General features: G+C 42.2%; 1 protein-coding gene across 3 annotated transcripts in view; it reads right to left on the bottom strand.

The window, feature by feature from the left end:
* KCNMB2 (potassium calcium-activated channel subfamily M regulatory beta subunit 2) overlaps window positions 1–18588 on the bottom strand; it is a 256991-nt gene that overhangs the window by 21185 nt on the left and 217218 nt on the right. For 2 of the 3 annotated variants that reach the window (XM_033959693.1, XM_033959692.1), the window contains one exon: window positions 16537–16656. In XM_033959693.1, coding sequence (XP_033815584.1) covers window positions 16537–16592 — 56 coding nt within the window. In that variant the 5' untranslated portion in view covers window positions 16593–16656. Of the gene's footprint in view, window positions 1–16536; window positions 16657–16795; window positions 17121–18588 lie in introns of those variants that run through there. The other variant, XM_033959691.1, reaches the window with a different exon arrangement.

Here is an 18588-nt window from a genome sequence, read left to right as displayed (position 1 = left end):
AGAAATCTATGATGATGGACTAAGAGGGAGGGCAGGAGGGAAGAGAGATGAGATTTGGGGAGATAGGTTATAAGAGTAGCTTTACTGGGTCAGACCAATGGTCCATCAAGCCCAGTAGCCTGTTCTCATGGTGGCCAATCCAGGTCCTTAGTACCTGGCCCAAACCCAAAGAGTAGCAACATTCCATTCAGAATTCTAAAGAACAGCAAGATTCCAGAATCCCAGGAGTAACAAGATTCTAGAATCCCAAATACTAGCATTCCAAGCAGAATCCTCAAAGAATAGCAAGATTCTGGAACCCCAAAGAGTAACAAAAGATTCCGGAAACCCCAAGAGTAGCACCATTCCATGCTACCGATCCATAGCAAAAGGTGGCTTCCCCTATGTCTTTCTCAATAACAGACTATGGACTTTTCCTCCAGGAACTTGTATAAACCTTTCCTTGGTGTCTGAAAAAAATATTTTAGGGGTTCTGTCATAATAAAAAGTTTAGGAATCAATACCATAGGCCAGTGCCTCCTCCCTCCTTTCTTTGTGTGTGGGTTGACATTGTTTCCTCATGTCAGGTATATGGGTTGATAGCTCTTCCCTCCACCCCCTCTTCTCACCAGTTCTCACCAGCGTTATTGACTTTAAGAATAAATGGGATGCCCTAGTAGGATCCTTACGAGGGTCTTCCACTTTCAGGTCAACATCAGCAAAAATCCAATGTGTACCCCCAAGTTCTACTCATAGCATTCTGGGACATGATGCAGCTTTGTGTGGTTATGTGAATTGATCGATTAGGTGCAAAATTATGTACTAGAATTCTCTGATATAAACATAAAAGAGGATATTATACAACTACAAACAATTCAAAATACAGCTCTGAGACTCATTGAGGAAACATGACCATATTACAGAAGCATACATCAAGTCACATTGGCTACCAATCCAAGAAAGAATACTATTTAAATTCTACTGTATGTTATTTAAAGCCTTAAACGGAGACAGCCCAACCTACCTGAACAACCGCCTCATCCAAACCAACTCAATCAGACATAGAAAAACACCCCCCCCCCCCATTCACACACCCCTCGATCAAAGAAGTAAAACGGAAAAAACTATACGATGGCCTCCTGGCCACTCAAGCAGCTAAACTAGATAACCAAATCTCCAATCTACTGATAACGACGCCAGACTAAAAGACGTTTAGAAAAGAAATAAAAACTACAATCTTCAAGAAATTCCTGAAACGGCCTTAACTTCAAACTTACCGTACTTCCCCCCTCCCTCTTCCCGCCACACTGAAACTACATAACTTACTCTTTACCTCTCTAGAAAGGATAAATATTCTTCCATTGTAACCCTGCGTTTTTTATCTCTTTTGTAATCCGCCTTGAACCGCAAGGTAATGGCGGAATAGAAATCTCTAATGTAATGTAATGTAATAAGTTACCTGCAGACATGATGGGTCTTCAAGTCAAGGCTATCTGAGGCCATAAAGTGACTGATCCAAGACCACGAAGAAGCACATCAGTGGGACAAACAGGATTTTAAAACCTGGTCTCTGTGTATCCAGCTCATTATTTTAATCACCCTTTAAGTTGTAGCACAGTTTAAATTGGTCTGTGAAACTGTTTTCAAAAGTCTAAAGTCTAACCGTGAAAAATATCTCATAAGCAAATTACACCACTTTTCCACATAATCGCCCTGCTTTGCGATACATTTTTCCCAGCATCCTACTAACATGCCCTCACACCGCTTCTCTCGCCCCCCCCAACCATTTCCTGCAAAGATATGAAAGCGCAGAAACTTTTTGAAGAACCCTCGTAAATCAGGTGTGTTTTACAGTACATGAAACCAGCTCCAAGTGTTTTATAGAAAGCAAATACTGTAGCTACGTATTAATAGTGACTTTTTTTTTTAGGCCCTCTTTTACTAAGGTGCGCTAACCGATTAGCACGTGTTAATTGATTTAGCGTGCATGTTTCTCTATGGACACATTAGCGTTTAGCATGCACTAATTCAATTAGCGCACATGGTACATGGTTAAATAACACAAAACAAAAGTCCATATAGTTTTTCTGGCATTGTGACTAGTGAATCCCTTTAGAAGGGGGCGTGAAGATTTCAGACTCTGATCTAAAATGTCAAGGCAGGTTTAAATTGATACCAGACAGAAAGGTGGGCCTGCAAACTTCACTGACTCAGGCCAATTTTCCAAATAGCTTTCAGACACTTTCGCTGTACGTTCTCAGCCGTACTGGCCTAATGCCTGCTAGTTCATGTTTCTCCTCGGCTTCATTTTGCTTTGTCAGATGGGTATTATAACGACTTTTAAGCTGCAGGTTGAACTGTTCCCTGGATAGTGAGTCAATTATGCAACTCAGGAGTTTTCTTGAATTAAAATAATGTTCTGCTTCACCTCCTTGCAAAAAAGTTTTTATGGTTGCAGTACTTAAAAAAAGCCAGTACATTAAGATACGTAATATGGTCCATGGGATGAATATACTAGACACATGACCATCACCACAGCTGATACTTTCCCATTGAGGGCCATATTTAAAAAGGACTTTTCCCCGTTCTCTGCCCAAAGAAAAATGACTTTATTGAATAAGGAATACCAAATTTAAGTGACTAACTCCACTCAATAGGAAAAGTGCAAAAACTCTGCAAACTAATCCAGGAAAAGGCCTCAGAGATGGAGCCTACGCACAGTCATAGACTGAACGAATCAGCATAGTTTCTCAGCTCCTTGCTCCAATCATTGGCCTAAAACCTGTTAAACTTATTTATTGACACTCAACAACAAACTTTTTTATAAAACATTTTTTAAAGATTTTTAAAAATTTTTATTATTTTGTTTTTCATAGCTTTATTTTAAACCAACAACCCCTCTTAAGGCTAAAAATATCTCCTATATGTATTCTGTCTTTTTATCTTTTTTTCAATTTCAGCACACTAATCCATGACACTGAGAAATGTGACTCCGAGATTATTTTTAGAAAAACAGCCTTTAGTTTCAAAAAAACGCCACTTATCTGAAGGCGGTAGTAGACTGAAGAAATGCCGGGGCAATATTAACTGTGCCAGCTGGAGAATAAGGTCCATATTCTCCAGCTGGCACAAATGTATGCAAATCCAACACAAAGAAAGGGATCTATATACACAAAAAAAGCCAAGCCTCAAAGAAGTGTATACGCCTACAGAACTGGGACCAATAATTCTTTATTCAGTGAAAGACCCGACACTGCCAGTGTTTCGGCCCTTGGCCTGCCTCAGGGGTCTTTTTAATTATCTATCATACAATTTGCTTATGAAAAATGATTGTCCCCATAAGCTTTTGTTGAATGCCAGCCGTGGAAAACCGTATTGGGACAATCATTTTTCATAAGGAAATCGTATGACAGACAATTATTGGTTCCATTTCTGCAAGCGTGCACACTTCTTTGTGGATGCTACAAATGTACTCAACGCCAGGGAGAAAAACATTGAACTCTCTGAAAGATGAAATCATCCTTCAAAGTGATCTTTAACAATTTTCTTCTGTTTATTTGTGGGCAAATCTGCTTATATATGGTGTCTTGTGATCTTATGCATGTAAGTTAAAGAATAATGCATATCCGCTCCTTTACAAAGCCGAGCTAACGTTTTAAGCGCCAGCCACTGCGGTAACAGCTCCAATGCTCATAGAATTCCTACGAGCATCTGAGCTGTTACTGCTGCGTCCGGCGCTAAAAACGCTAGTGTGGCTTTGTATAGGAGGGGTTTAATTATTTAAATGGGCATTAATTGGCTTTCAGTCATGAATTAGGAGCCAAATAGATGGTTAAGGGTTGCAGAGTCTCTCTTTCGTCCTACTTTACTTGTCCCATCATAGATAATCAATTGGGTATTTTTTGGGTCTTCCACTCAATCATCAATCTCCCTTCAATCAGTTCAAAATTCTGCTGCGTGACTTATATTCTGCAAGATCTGCCACATTCACATTACCCCGCTCCTCAAGTCACTTCATTGGCTTCCGGTCCATTTCTAAATACATTTCAAAATCCTCCTGCTGACCTATAAGCGCATTCACTCTGCAGCCCCCCCTTCAATATCTCTCCTCACTCATCTCCCCATATGCTCCCTCTTGTGAACTCCATTCATTGGGTGAGTCCCTCCTATCCATAAAATTCTCAGCCCAATCAAGAAGAAAATGAGGTGGAGAATGAGGGGGGAGAAATGACAGAGACGTTTAAATACCTACGTAATATAAATGAGCACGAGTTGAGTCTCTTTCATTTACAAGGAAGCTCTGGAATGAGAGGGCATAAGATGACGTTAAGAGGTAGGCTCCGGAGAAATCTAAGGAAATACTTTTTTTTACAGAAAGGGTGGTAGGTGCAAGGAAGAGGTGGAGGAGACAGTGACTGTGTCTGAATTTGAGGGCCTGAGATAGGCATGTGGGATCTCTCGGAGTGAGAACGAGATAATGGTTATTGCGGATGGGCAGACTAGATGGGCCATTTGGCCTTAATCTGCCGTCATGTTTCTATGTTTCTATCTTGTAAATGGGCACAAGTATGGGGAAACCAAGCCATTGTGACATCACCGATGAGGCTGGCTCTTTGGCATAGGTGGAATGAAGCATTATGACATCACAATAAAAGGGGCCGCTCAAAAGTTCTCAGCCCAACCAAGAAGAGAATGAGGTGGAGCCATGAACTAAGTTATTCCGCACTTTTCACTTCTTTTCATATCATTGAAATGAAAAGTGTCAAGAAAAGTGCGGAATAACTTGCAAGTTTCATGGCTCCACCTCATTCTCTTCTTGGTCGGGCTGAGAACTTTCAGTGGCTCCTCGGACTAAGGTGCTCCATTATGAACAGCCTGAAAATTCAACACTGTTTATGTCTATTAAAATTTGATACCCTGCCGAAGTTTTCAACTGTTCTCAGTGGCTAACAATTAAAATCAAATACATGAAAAAAGAAGGGAACGCCATAAAAGGAGGTCAGGTTTTAGTACAGAAACAGTTATGGCCTCCTTGTTAAATCATTTACACTCCCTATTTAGTCAGGGCACAAGCGCTCTGATTCTGCAGCTGGATCTGAGCTGTGCCTTTGATTTCGTGGATCATACCATTGTCTTGGACTGTCTGGAATCCATCGGAATCTCGGGAACAGTTCTGAATTGGTTTCGGGGATTCCTGGGTAAAAGATCATACCAGGTGTTTAAGGATGGTAATTTGCCCTACTGTTGGGAAAACTCTTGTGGGGTACTGCAGGGTTCCCCTCTATCCCCAACTTTGTTCAATATTTATCTTGCCTCGGGAAATTTGTTGCAAAGTTTAAAGCTTAACTTTTATATTTACGTTGACGATATTACCGTAGTTATCCCGCTTACTTGTTTGTCATCTTGCAGGTTCAGGACAAATGTCAGGAAGTTCTATTTCACACAGCGCGTGGTGGGTGCTTGGAATGCACTCCCGGAGGAGGTTGTGGAGGAGACTACTGGACTGGGATTCAAGCGCAAGTTGGATGCACACCTTCTTGCATATCATATTGAGGGATACGGTAAATCCGGGTCTCCAAAAAGGAGTACCTAAGTGGGCCGCCGCGTGTGCGGATCGCCAGACTAGATGGACCTCGGTCTGATCCGGTGAAGGCGTTTCTTATGTTCTTATCTGAATTCATAAATTCTTTGGTAAGCATTTTAAATCAGATTGAGCTCTGGATGACTGCTTTTAAACTAAATACGGAGAAAACTAATTTTTTTTAGCAACACCCAACGATAAGATTAAAGAAACTATGATTCATGTGAGTGGGATAGAATACAATATTGAACAATCTATAAAATTTTTTTTGGGGGGGAAACTTTGGATAAACATCTTACTTTGGAAAAACATACTGACTTACTGTTTAAGAAATGTATTTCGGTACTCTGGAAGCTTCGCACCATTAAGAGGTTTTTTGACGAAGCTTCTTTCCGTCTGCTGGTACAGACTTCCATTTTGAGTATTCTGGATTACTGTAATATTGTATATCTAGGGACTTACAAGAAAATACTTAAAAAAACTGAGAGTGGTTCACCTTATTTTCGGACTACAGAAATAGGAGCATATTACTCCTTTCCATCAAAAACTTCACTGGTTGCTAGTAGAGTCCAGGGTCCTGTTTAAGTTCTCTTGCATTTGTTATAAAGCAGTTTTCGGGATGCTTCCTGGCTACCTTGCTCCTCACTTTTCTCTGAGTCACTCCAACAAGAATACACGTAGGATGAACTTGTTCAACTACCCCTCTATAAAATCTTGCCATTATAAGAGCTTTCTCATTTCAGGCTGCCAAATTGAACGTGTGGCTTGGTAAAACTATGCAAGAGGGCTACTTCCTGTTTCGATTTTAGAAAACTGTTAAAGATACATCTGTTTGATAGGTTGATATCTTAATGCGTTCTGATTTAAACTATCTCGCTTTTTATTTGATGTATTTTAATAATATCTGCCTGGTTTATCTGTATGTTATCGATTTGCACTGTATGTACAAACTTTTCCTGTTGTGAATTGCTTTGAACCTTTTTGGTATGGCGGTATATAAAAATAAAATTATTACTATTAATATAATACAGGAAAGACCTGTTCTATCATGCAAGAAAAAAAAAGAGAGGGAAAAAAGCATAAACAAAGCAAAACATGTATGTCTTAAATACAATTCTACTCGTAATAGGCAACCAAAACGGTGTCAGGTCAAAAGTGCGCCGGGACAAAGGCGCGCGCAGACAATTGAGCGCAGCGCGGAGGTGTGCGCCGCAGAAAATTACTGTTTTTACGGCTCCGACGGGGGGGCGTGGGGGGGGAACCTCCCCACTTTACTTAATAGAGATCGCGCCGTGTTGTAGGGGCGTTGTGGGGGGCGTGGGGGGTTGTAACACCCCATTTTACTGAAAACTTAACTTTTTCCCTGTTTTTAGGGAAAAAGTTAAGTTTACAGTAAAATGTGGAGGGTTACAACCCTCCAAAACCCCCACAACGCCGGTGCGATCTCTATTAAGTAAACTGGGGGGGGTCTCCCCAACAAAACCCCCCGTCGGAGCCCCTAAAAACTGTAATTTTCTTCGGCGCGCGCCTCCGTCTTGCGCTCAGTTGTCGGCGCGCGCCTTTGGCTTTCGCGGGGTTGTCTATGAACCAACCAAAACAATTGCTTTAAGAGGAGGGAATTCATTTGGAGCTATGGAGCCTTACCCAGTGTAAAACAGTACTTTAACCTGTTCCATTTTTCTGTTGTTTAATGCTGTGAGAAATATTTGTTGACCTTGAGTGATAGCACAGGAAAGGTTGCTCTAACCGAGCTGGGAAAAAACAACCTGCTTGCATCGTCTTGCAATTTCTCTTCCTGCATTTTGCTTTGAAAGCTCCTACAGCGATGTTCCTCTTTTTCAGAAGATGCCAAGCTGGGGAACGAGCGGGAGTGCAGTTGTCACACAACCCGAGAGTCAAACGAGGTGATGGATGCCGGTCCACGCTCACAACAGAGACACAGCGTGCTTCAGCAGGAACGCTGTCGGAGCCAAATGAAGCCCTTCGACAGCAAATGGTAAACTGAGTTACAAATGCTCTTCCGATGGTCCACTGCTAGGAAAATTGGACTGAAGACTCAAAGAAAAGGCAGCGGTTCCGATGAGCGGCGTCCAGACAACGCCAAAACTCCTTTTGGATTTGAAGCGCTCTCTTATTGCCCCTCACAACCAGGTCTTCTCAGCGAGGGCCGCCCACAGCTCTGGTTTTATATTTCCAGACACGTGGGCTCAGAGCGAGACTAATTTGCACGAGGACATGCGAACTTCATCGAAGAGCACAGTTGCCAATTTAAAAAAAAGTAATGTTCAGTGCCTCTGTTTTAGGAACTTCAATTTTAGGATGATTTTCAGCTGAACCTAGGGGTTCATAGACAACGGCGCGAAAGACAAAAGCGCGTGCCGACAATTGAGCGCAGTGCGGAGGTGTGCGCCACACAAAATTACAGTTTTTAGGGGCTCCGACGGGGGGTTTTGTTGGGGAACCCCCCTAGTTTACTTAATAGACATCGCGCCGGCATTATGTGGGGTTTGGGGGGTTGTAACCCTCCACATTTTACTGTAAACAGAACTTTTTCCCTAAAAACAGGGAAAAAGTTCAGTTTTCAGTAAAATGTGGGGGGTTACAACCCCCCACACCCCCCACAACGCCCCCACAATGCGGCGCGATGTCTATTAAGTAAAGTGGGGGGGGTTTCCCCCCCACGCCCCCCGTCGGAGCCCTAAAAACAATAATTTAGCGCAGCGCGCGTCTCCGCGCTGTGCTCAATTGTCGGCGCGCGCCTTTGTCCCAGCGCGCTTTTGACCTGACACCAAACCTAGGTGTCCTTTTACTATGTTTCACTAAATATAGGACTAACCCCCCTTTTTTACGAAACTACGATAGCAGTTTCTAGCAAAGGGGAGCAGCGCTCCTCCCGACGCTCATAGGAAATCAATGAGCGTTGGGAGCAGCACGGGCCATTCAGCATGGCTCCCCGCGCTAGAAACTGCTATCGCAGTTTCATAAAAGAGGGGGTAAGTGTGCCCTGATTTTCTATTTTATCCATTCATGGCTGTGCGCTAAAGTTGTCATTAGTGTATAAAGTTGTCATTAGTGTACATTAGTGTCATTTTATTTTCTCCCATTTAACAGACACTAATTGTGTGTGACAAGTTTTATTGATCTTTAGTTAGAAAGCTGCCTATGCCTTACAACGTTTAGCCTGAAAGAAAAATGGTTGACTGTCTGAAAACAGTATTAAGTTTTGCTATACTGGCTCTATATGGTTCCTGCTTTGAATATGGTCACATTGAATATGTCACACTCAGGTTATGATGCGTGTGAAACTTCAGTTTGGAGGCTTTGCCCTACGCCAGAGGTTTATATGGAGTTTATGGACATGTATTTTTTCGCTGAAATGTTTCAGTTTTTTTTCTGTTGTGAACCGCCCAGAACTGTTGGTAGGGCGGTATATAAGAAAATAAATTATTATTATTATTATTTTAAAAAGAGCTGGACAATCAGTGAAATACAATAATACAGTAAAAAATACAAATATTTGTAAAATAGAATTTCAATAATAAAACTCACTAAGCAATAAAAAAAAAAAAAAAAAAAAAGAACAGCCATACTGGGTCAGCTCAATGGTCCATCTTGCCCATTAGCCTGTCCTCACAGTGGCCAATCCAGATCACTAGTACTTGGAATCCCCCTCCCCCCCAAGAGTAGCAATATTGCATGCTACTGATCCAGGGCAAGTAGTGGCTTTCCCCATGTCTTAATAACAGACTATGGACTTTTCCTCCAGGAACTTGTCCAAACCTTTCTTAAAACCAGTGATGCTATCCGCTCTTACCACAACCTCCGGCAACGCATTCCAGAGCTTAACTATTCTCCAAGTGTAAAAATATTTCCTCTTATTGGGTTTTACAAGTATTTCCTTGTAACGTCATCGAACGTCCCCTGGTCTTTGTAATTTTTGACGGAGTGAAAAATCGATCCACTTGTACCCGTTCTACTCCACTCAGGATTTCATCTCTTTTCCAAGCGGAAGAGCCCTAAGCTTTTTGGTCTTTCCTCATATGAGAGTTCATTGAAAGCTTCTAAAGGGAATTTCTAGGTGACTTATTTTCTCTCAATTTTTTCTTTTTTTGACTTTTCTCCTTGATGTGGGTTAGAAGTTGACTATTTGTATTGATGACTATGGGGCTCATAATCGAAAGAGAAAAACGTCCAAAAACCGGCCTAAGTTGGCACTTGGACGAACATTTCTCAAAAACGTCCAAGTGCCGATAATAAAACTGGGTTTTAGATGTATTTAAAAATGACCTAGCCTTCATAGTGCCACTCAACATCCAAAGAAAAACGGGGCATTTCGGGAGGCGTGTCGAGGGCGGGACATGGGCTGGCTTAGACTTAATCGTACAGCATGTATAACCAAAAGTTTAACAACAGAGCCTAGATGGAACTTAAACGTTGTGACTTAGACCATGTAAAACATGGTCTAAGTCACAAAAACCCACCTAAACTCACATAACACAGACCCCCCACACACTACCCCAGTGATCACCAACCCCCCCACCCCCATAAAATTTTATTCACAACTTTAAATTTCAGCCTCCAGACCATCATCACCTGGCCGCCTGGCATAGGAAAGCCTAGTCGTCCAGCCCAGAGGCAGCTTAAGTCATCTTGGGGGTGGGTTAGGGACCCATAGAGAAGAGGACCCATGCCCATAAATCCCTGTAATCAATGCATTGATACTGAAAACATGTGCACTGCCCTATACACCCCCCAAACCCTTTTTTACTGGCATATAAGTGGCTCCTGCAGCCATACGGGCTATTGGGGTGGTAGATAAGTGGGTCTAGGGGATTCTGGAGGCGGTTTGGGAGGCTCATCATCACCTATAAGGAAGCTGTAGTGAGGAGAAGCCATGGCACCCTTTTTGTGAAATTCATAGCAGTGCCCTGTAAGATACCCCACTATTTAGGTGCCATGTCTGGGTGTTTGGTCCATCACTTTGCAGACTCCTCTCACATCCAACAGGGCTTGTTCTAGGCATTTTGGACTTGGACGGAATGTTGGACGGAAATGCGGTATAAAGATGGACGATTTAGTGGCTTGGACAATCAGATCGGCAGGACGTATAATTAGACGATTTTCGAAAGTAAAAAAAAGTTGGACGTATCTTTCGAAAATGTGTCTTAGCCTCTTTTTAACTTTGGATGACTTGAGATATGGACGTAAACGGACTTAGACGTCCCTTTCGATTATGCCCCTCCACGTGTCTATTTTGAGTGAATCGATCTGCATTTCTTAATATATTTCATGTAATACACAAAGATAATAGTAATAAAAATTTTCTACACAGATTACAACCATTAGTGTCTATTTAATTCAATTTTATGCCAAGCAGGAATAAATTGTAATACCCTGTTAGAGCTGGCTGTCTGCAGTGATTTCATTCTCTCGATTCTGATACAAAGCGTGAATTCAATTGGTGAATCATTCCAGTTTCTCTTGTAATGTGTTTTGTTTACATAAGGCTGAATTAATTGGGGAAGCGTTCATTCTGTCCTCGGTGTCTAGGAAATTAGGAAAAGATCAACGGAAAATATTCACAGCAAACCTGGTCAGATTTCATGATCTTTTTCTCTTTTTTTTTAAAAAATTATTTCTTTATTAGTTTCCAAATTTACATCACCAAAAATTGGAAACAAGAAATTTTTGAAATATAATAAAACCACCCTAATACATTGAAAACAATCATATTTCGCCCACAAAATCCAAAAATTAGGAAATAAAAAAATAATAATTTTATCTCTCCTAATCAACATGAGGACATTGCAAGGATGCCCTGAGACCCTTTCCAAGCCAGTCTACAGCAAATGTGTGGAATTTACACTACGACATTCATTTTTTTCCTTCGTCCTTAGAAATTCCTCAAGCTACAACAGTCACACCCCCACACACTCTCACCCCCCCCCAAGCATTCCCCCTCCCCCCGCTCCTAGATAGAAGAACCGCCGAGAAAAAAAGGACACACAAAAGGAAAGTAGAAAGTCACCAAAGTATGCAGATGGCACCCGATAACCCCAAAAGGGATCCTCGCCTCGGAAATGGAAACCCAAAATCCAGGGTTGGGTGTGATTGGTGTGCATGGGTTTCTGAGTGGGGTTTGGGGGATGACTATTCTGTAGTTTTGGGCGCAAGTGAAAAAAGGTGGAGTTCACACAGACTCCGGGTGGGGACTTTCCCCATATTTCCTGTTGACGGATTACATCAGAACTTCTTATGTTTTTGGTTTGTTCTGACTGTACCAGTTGTTTTCGTATATCTTGTGGTATCTGATTGTCTGTTATGGCGTTGTTGCCTCCTGGCTGTTTGTGTTGCTTCACTGTTAATAAACATATGTTAAAAAAAAAAAAAAAGAAATTCCTCAAGCTGCTTCGGGTCAAAAAAACTGAAATTGTTTGCCTTCATAAACAAGGTAACAGCTACACAAAATTAGCAGAAATCACCCTAAGGGCCAGGAAGGTTTTTCGCCTTATCTGTGTATCTTTTGCCAAATCAGGAAATACAGTCAAACCCCGGTTTGCGAGTGTTTTGCAAGACAAGCAAAACACTCCAGCAAAATTTTAACTCGCAAGACAAGCACCGTCCCGATAAACGAGCACGTCTGCGCGCGTCACATGTAAGCACGCACAACGTCGTTGAGCTCTCTGTGCCGCGCTCATCGATGTTGTGTGTGTTTATACGTAACGCGCGCGGACATGGTAGTTTAACGGGATGGCGCTCGTCTCAAATATAGCACGACGCTCGTCACAAATATAGTAGCCCGCACTAAGGGCTCCTTTTACGAAGGCGCGGTAGCGGTTTAATGCGCGTAATAGCACACGCTATACCGCCGGCCGCGCTAGCCGCTACCGCCTCCTCTTGAGCAGGCAGTAGTTTTCCGGCTAGCGCGGAGGTTAGCGCGTGATGGAAAGTCACGCGTGTTAAAGCCGCTACCGCGGCTTTGTAAATGGAGCCCTAAGAGTTTCCGGACCTGGCTTTCATCCTTTTGGATTGGGCATTGAGGCAGTAGCGTGTGCGCCTGCGTGCTGCAGTACAGTCGATCTGAGAGAAGATGGCGGTGGTCGGTAGACCAGTCTCGGAAGTGGACTAGAGGAGAGGGACGGAGGAGGAGGTGACAGAGGAAGGAAAATATATAGCTGCGTCGGGCACCCTGCACATCTTGCGTGCATGTTTTGTAGGAAAGGTCGCAGCTCAGAGTCGGACACCAAGATAGTGAGATGCTAGCAAGGATGGCTTGTAGCAGGTACCAGAGCTCTGTTCATTGCAGTGTGGAAAAAATGTACAGTCAAACCCATTATGTCTTACAGGGAAATTTGCTTTGATATATGATTGCTTTGGGATCTTTTCCAGATAAGCCCCGCCACTAATGGAAAAAGTGCACGCGCGAAAACTTAAGCCCCGCCACCTTTTGCCAGCGCACGCAACCTTCACCTATTTACCATAAATGAACTTTCTGACGCTCGCGCACCCAATCTTGACCTATTTACCACAAATGAACTTTCTGACGCTTTCGACTCAAACTTTTGTAACGTTTTTTTGTAACGTAAAACCAGACATGAACTTTCTGACGCTTTCGACTCTCGTTCATGACAAGGAGACGGCAATACGTTTTTTTTCAAACCCACGGAGTGATCCATCAGCAACGTTTACGCAACAATGGCCACCAAATGACACTTTCAACTGTTTCTGACAGGCGGAGGTGTAATGCCCGACAGTGTCGGCAAGAAATCGGTGTTCGAAAGGGAACTTGGCTGGAGCGGTCTAGGATGGCTCACACACAAACCATCGAATCTTTCTGGCACGCCTACAAGATGCAGAATAAGCGCCAATGCGGCACACACCGATCTTTACTGGACGGCTACTTGTGTGAGTTCGTTTGGAGGCAAAGGTACCGAAATACGGACCTTTTCAAACAAATTATTAATGACATGTCCCAATTTCACCCTCTTCAATAAAAACTACAAATACAAGTTTCATATCCTCTTTTTTATAATCTTTTCTGGGTGGCGGGGGTTAACTTTTTGGCGGGGCTTATCTGGAAAAGATCCGTGCTTTGGATTACACGCATACTTCTGGAACGAATTATGCCCATAAACCAAGGTACCACTGTACTTTTATTTTAGACCCTAGGAACTGGGAGTCCAAATGTCTAAAGGAAAGTTTCAATACAGTATTGCAGTGTAATTCTAAGGCAAAGGAAACCAATAATATAGTTCTAACAGCAACCACTTCCAGAGAGGCCCCACTTGGAGTATTGTGTTCAGTTTTGGAGACCATATCTGGCGAACGACGTAAGAAGACTTGAAGCGGTCCAGAGGAGGGCGACAAAAATGATAGGAGGCTTGCGCCAGAAGTCGTATGAGGAGAGACTGGAAGCCCTGAATATGTCTACCCTAGAGGAAAGGAGAGACAGGGGAGATATGATTCAGACGTTCAAATACTTGAAGGGTATTAATGTAGAACAAAATCTTTTCCAGAGAAAGGAAAATGGTAAAACCAGAGGACATAATTTGAGGTTGAGGGGTGGTGGATTCAAGAGCAATATTAGGAAATTCTACTTTATGGAGAAGGTGGTGGATGCCTGGAATGCGCTCTCGAGAGAGGTGGTGGAGAGGAAAAAGATGATGGAGTTCAAAGAAGTGTGGGATGAACAAAGAGGATCTAGAATCAGAAAATGATATTAAATATTGAACTAAGGCCAGCACTGGGCAGACTTGCACGGTCTGTGTCTGTGTATAGCCGTTTGGTGGGGGATGGGCTGGGGAGGGCTTCAGTGGCTGGGAGGGTGTAGATGGGCTGGAGTAAGTCTTAACAGAGATTTCGGCAGTTGGAACCCAAGCACAGTACCGGGTAGAGCTTTGCTATATATATATATGCTATATATATATATATATATATATGCTATATATCTGATTGATTTATACTAACTTGAGCATATCATAGGATGTTTTGATCTCCTTAATTTTAACAATGTTTCTATAACCATAAAGCTCTATGACATCACAATGCAGGTGTAAAGAGGCTTAGCCAATAGGGAGAGGAGGAGATAGTGGATGCTGTGGATGGGCCATTTGGCCTTTATCTGCCATCATGTTGCTATGTTTCTATATAAATAACTACATATATAATCACAATATTATGATTTTTATAATCATTTATACAAAATAATTTTTCTTTTTTTCCTTTAAATAGTGCTCAGACCCACAACCTTAAGTGTTCAAGTGTATAAAACAAAACACAGGCTGCCATTTATGTCTGTACCACCTTATATTATTATAAATAGGCATATAAATAAAGACTTTAAGAACTTATCTTCTCTGGTGGTAATCTTGCATTCGAAGGTCACGTGACAGGCAGGTGTAAAGAGCCTTAGCCAATAGGGAGAGGAGAAGATAGTGAATGCTGTGGATAGGCAGACTGGATGGATCATTTAGCCTTTATCTGCCATCATGTTACTGTTTCTATAGCCATAAAGCTCTATGACATCACAATGCAGGTGTACAGGGCCTTAGCCAATAGGGAGAGGAGGAGATAGTGGATGCTGTGGAGGGGCCATTTGGACTTTATCTGCCGTCATCTTCCAATGTTTCTAAAATCCTAAATTTCTATGACATCACAATGCAGGTGTAAAGAGCCTTAGCCAATAGGGAGAGGAAGAGATAGTGGATGCAGCGGATGGGCCGTTTGGCCTTTACCTGCCGTTATGAATCTATGTTTTTATGTCTTAACAACTACGCTAACTCAATGAACCATCAATATCCGCTTTTACCAGCAGAGAAGTTGGACACTTGTCATACAGCCCATTTACTTAGTTTATTCTAGGAAGGATGGTATTGAGGTGATTATAATTTTGGGAAGGGGCAATGGGCCAAAATGTTAATGGGACAGAGAGACAGACAGGCCTAATATCTTTGTACCAGCCCTGCATATTGGTGTTTAAATTTCCCAAGGGAACTCCTCAAGAGGTTTCGGTCTGAATTTCTGTTCTATGAACGAGGTGTAAAAATGTGACACTTACTTTCCATCTGAATTTTTTTTTTTTTTTTTTAAGATGGATGAACTATGAAATTATGGGAAAGATACTTGGATGGACAGTAGCCAAGGTTGAAGACTTGGCGCTCATATTCACAGGTTTCAAATTTGTACTAATTCAACTTTTTTTTGTGTGTTTGCCATGCTGCTTTCTCTAAGCTGAGCAGGAGTCCTGCGACCGCATTGCTGCCAGTAGGAGGCAGTGCTTCAATATTATGCTTTCAAATGCTAGGGACAGGCAAATTTCCTGGAGTCCTGCAGTGCGTGCCTGTCCCTTACTATTGACAATGTGAAAATGAAACAGCACCCCCCAGTGGCAGGGCCATAGGTGGAGGATTCCATCTCAGCTTAGAGTAAAAAGTGGTATTCTACAGATAGAAAAATCTTGGACAAGACATAAATTAATGGAATTAAAACTAGCCAACGCTGGCTATTTGCCGCACAATAATAATGATCAAGTTCACGACATATCAGAATATATGTAAATGTATTCATGCATATGAAGTGTGGGTTTCCTGAAAACTTGACTGCTGGGGTTGCAAGAACAGTTTCAGGAAATACTGCTTTAGAAGAAGCTATCATGTTTTAACACATTAAAAAAAATCTCTGGCACGTCTTACAATAAACGGATATCAATTTTTCTTGCTCGTACACAGTGTAAATCTTTGAGAACTTACTAATAAAAATTCCAGTGTCTACGTATTTCCCATCCACAGCCACAGATGTTAATAGTAAATAATCGGCCTTCCAAATTATTTTTGACCAGTAGACAACATTCTCAATTTATGTAGCTACCCAGAGTACAAAGGTAGAACAGTATTGCGGATGCGCAAAAAAATATCCATAACTTATTGTATCAATAAAATGGTGCTAGAATTTAATTAGAAGAAAATCATTGACTTTACCTTCGTTCATCAGGTCTGTATGATGAGGCTGTCCGGCCACTGGTCCAAATGAACATTTTAGAGGACTTCCTCGTGTCACTTTTCCTGACTCCGGAGGTCTTTGAGGAATGACGTAAGGACCTAGGAAAGGGACATTGGGCGTCATACCTTTGAAATACATAAGAACGAGGCAAATCTTTGCCTTCGGACACTGAGAACAAACAAATGGATTCTGAACGGCACCGGCTGGATTTCGGCGTATTCAAGTGACGCCACTGACCTTTCTTTCTCCTTTTTAAGTGACAACATTACATCAGCTTCTTTCCTTTGGCAAGTTTTTCATTTTTCCCCAGCATTTACCATCTCCTTGGAAAACTTCTTCGCATTTCTTGTAGCATTTTTTTTTTTTTTTTGGCCACTGCTAGAACTTTTTCTGCAGTTGAAGTGCCCTTGGGATGCCCTAGCAAAGTCTAGCTGATGAAAAATCCCTTTGGTGCATACTCAGTAATGGTTAAGCAGTGCCCATAAACCTTGTGCTTTTCATATTTTGCTTTTCTTTCCTATTTATGTTGGTTCTAAGCAGCGGTAGATCTGAAATAATTATGTGGATCCACGGTGCATTCAGAATGCATTGATCTGCTACCAAAACTCCGGTTAAATTTATCTGCAGTTTAAATTCTCTCTGCCTGCTGGCTCTGTGATTGGCTCTCCTTGAGAGAATCATAGCAACATGAACAAGGGCTCCAGGACTGCTAATGGTCACTGGTGCATGCAAATACATTTTCAGGTTTGTTTTTCTTTGCCATTCCTTTAACAGAGAATTAACTCATTATGATCCAGGTCATTGCACACCATTCTGTCTTGTGCAGGTTCATTCCATGTATTCTACCACTACGACTTCTACTTGTCACTTATATAGCGCTGAAAAGCATACGCATGACATTTATAGACGGTCCCTGCTCAGAAGAGCTTACAACTCAACTTGGACAGGCAGACATGACATATAGCAGGGGTAGGGAACTCCAGTCCTCGAGAGCCGTATTCCAGTCGGGTTTTCAGGATTTCCCCAATGAATATGCATTGAAAGCAGTGCATGCACATAGATCTCATGCATATTCATTGAGGGAATCCTGAAAACCCGACTGGAATACAGCTCTCGAGACCGGAGTTCCCTACCCCTGACATATAGGGTTGGGGATGCAGAACCCGAGGTGAGAGGAGTTAGGAGTTGAAAGCACTCTCTAAGAGGTGGGCTTTTAACCGGGCCTTGAACACTGCCAGAGACGGAGCCCACTGTAGGGATTCGGGCAGCTTGTTCCAAGCAAATGGGACTAAATAGGAGCCCTCTGGGTCTGACTTTGGAAATGCTAATTTCTTCAACATGTTCGACTCTCGGGCCACCTATTTTGCTAAAACAGGAAGGAGATGCCACAGGTACTTAGTGATTCCTGGGGTAAAATCAAGCTGCAGTAAAAGCCTGTATTTTACCGCGTCTTGAAACTTCTTTCCTGAAGCCTCGATTCTATACATGGCGCATACAACAGAGGCACCGAGGAACATGGTGCATAGCGCATCTCAATCTTAAGTTAGGTATCGTTTATAGAATCAAGCCCAGTAGCGTCTAAAGTCTATTTATGCCAGGGTTCTCTTGGTCTAAATACCGGCACCTAAAGCCTACTTTAGGTGCCTACATGTAAAACATGCCCACGAGCAACCCCTAACCATGCCAACTTTCTGGTAGGCACCTTGGACTAGGCACCTACTTGAACGTGGTAGGCATCTACTGAGTTAGGGACCTATGACCCAATTAAATTTACTTTAAGCCAGTTATGAAGTGCTAAATGCTTGTTATTGGCACCAGTTAAGCTTTTTTAAATAATTAAGTTAGACGTGATGATCTAGGTGCCTAACTTTAGGCATCTTTTACGAGATCAGGGCCTGAATGGGTAACTTAGCAGCTATGTAGCATGGGCTGAGAGCCAGGGAGGTTAGACATGTTGAAGTTGATGTTCAAAGCAATGTATATGGTATAGCGGTATATAAGAAATAAAATTATTATTATTATTATTATTA

This window comes from Geotrypetes seraphini, chromosome 9, assembly GCF_902459505.1.
Source record: "Geotrypetes seraphini chromosome 9, aGeoSer1.1, whole genome shotgun sequence".
In the NCBI taxonomy this organism is placed as follows: Eukaryota; Metazoa; Chordata; class Amphibia; order Gymnophiona; family Dermophiidae; genus Geotrypetes; species Geotrypetes seraphini.
This window is presented reverse-complemented; position numbering and strand designations above follow the sequence as displayed.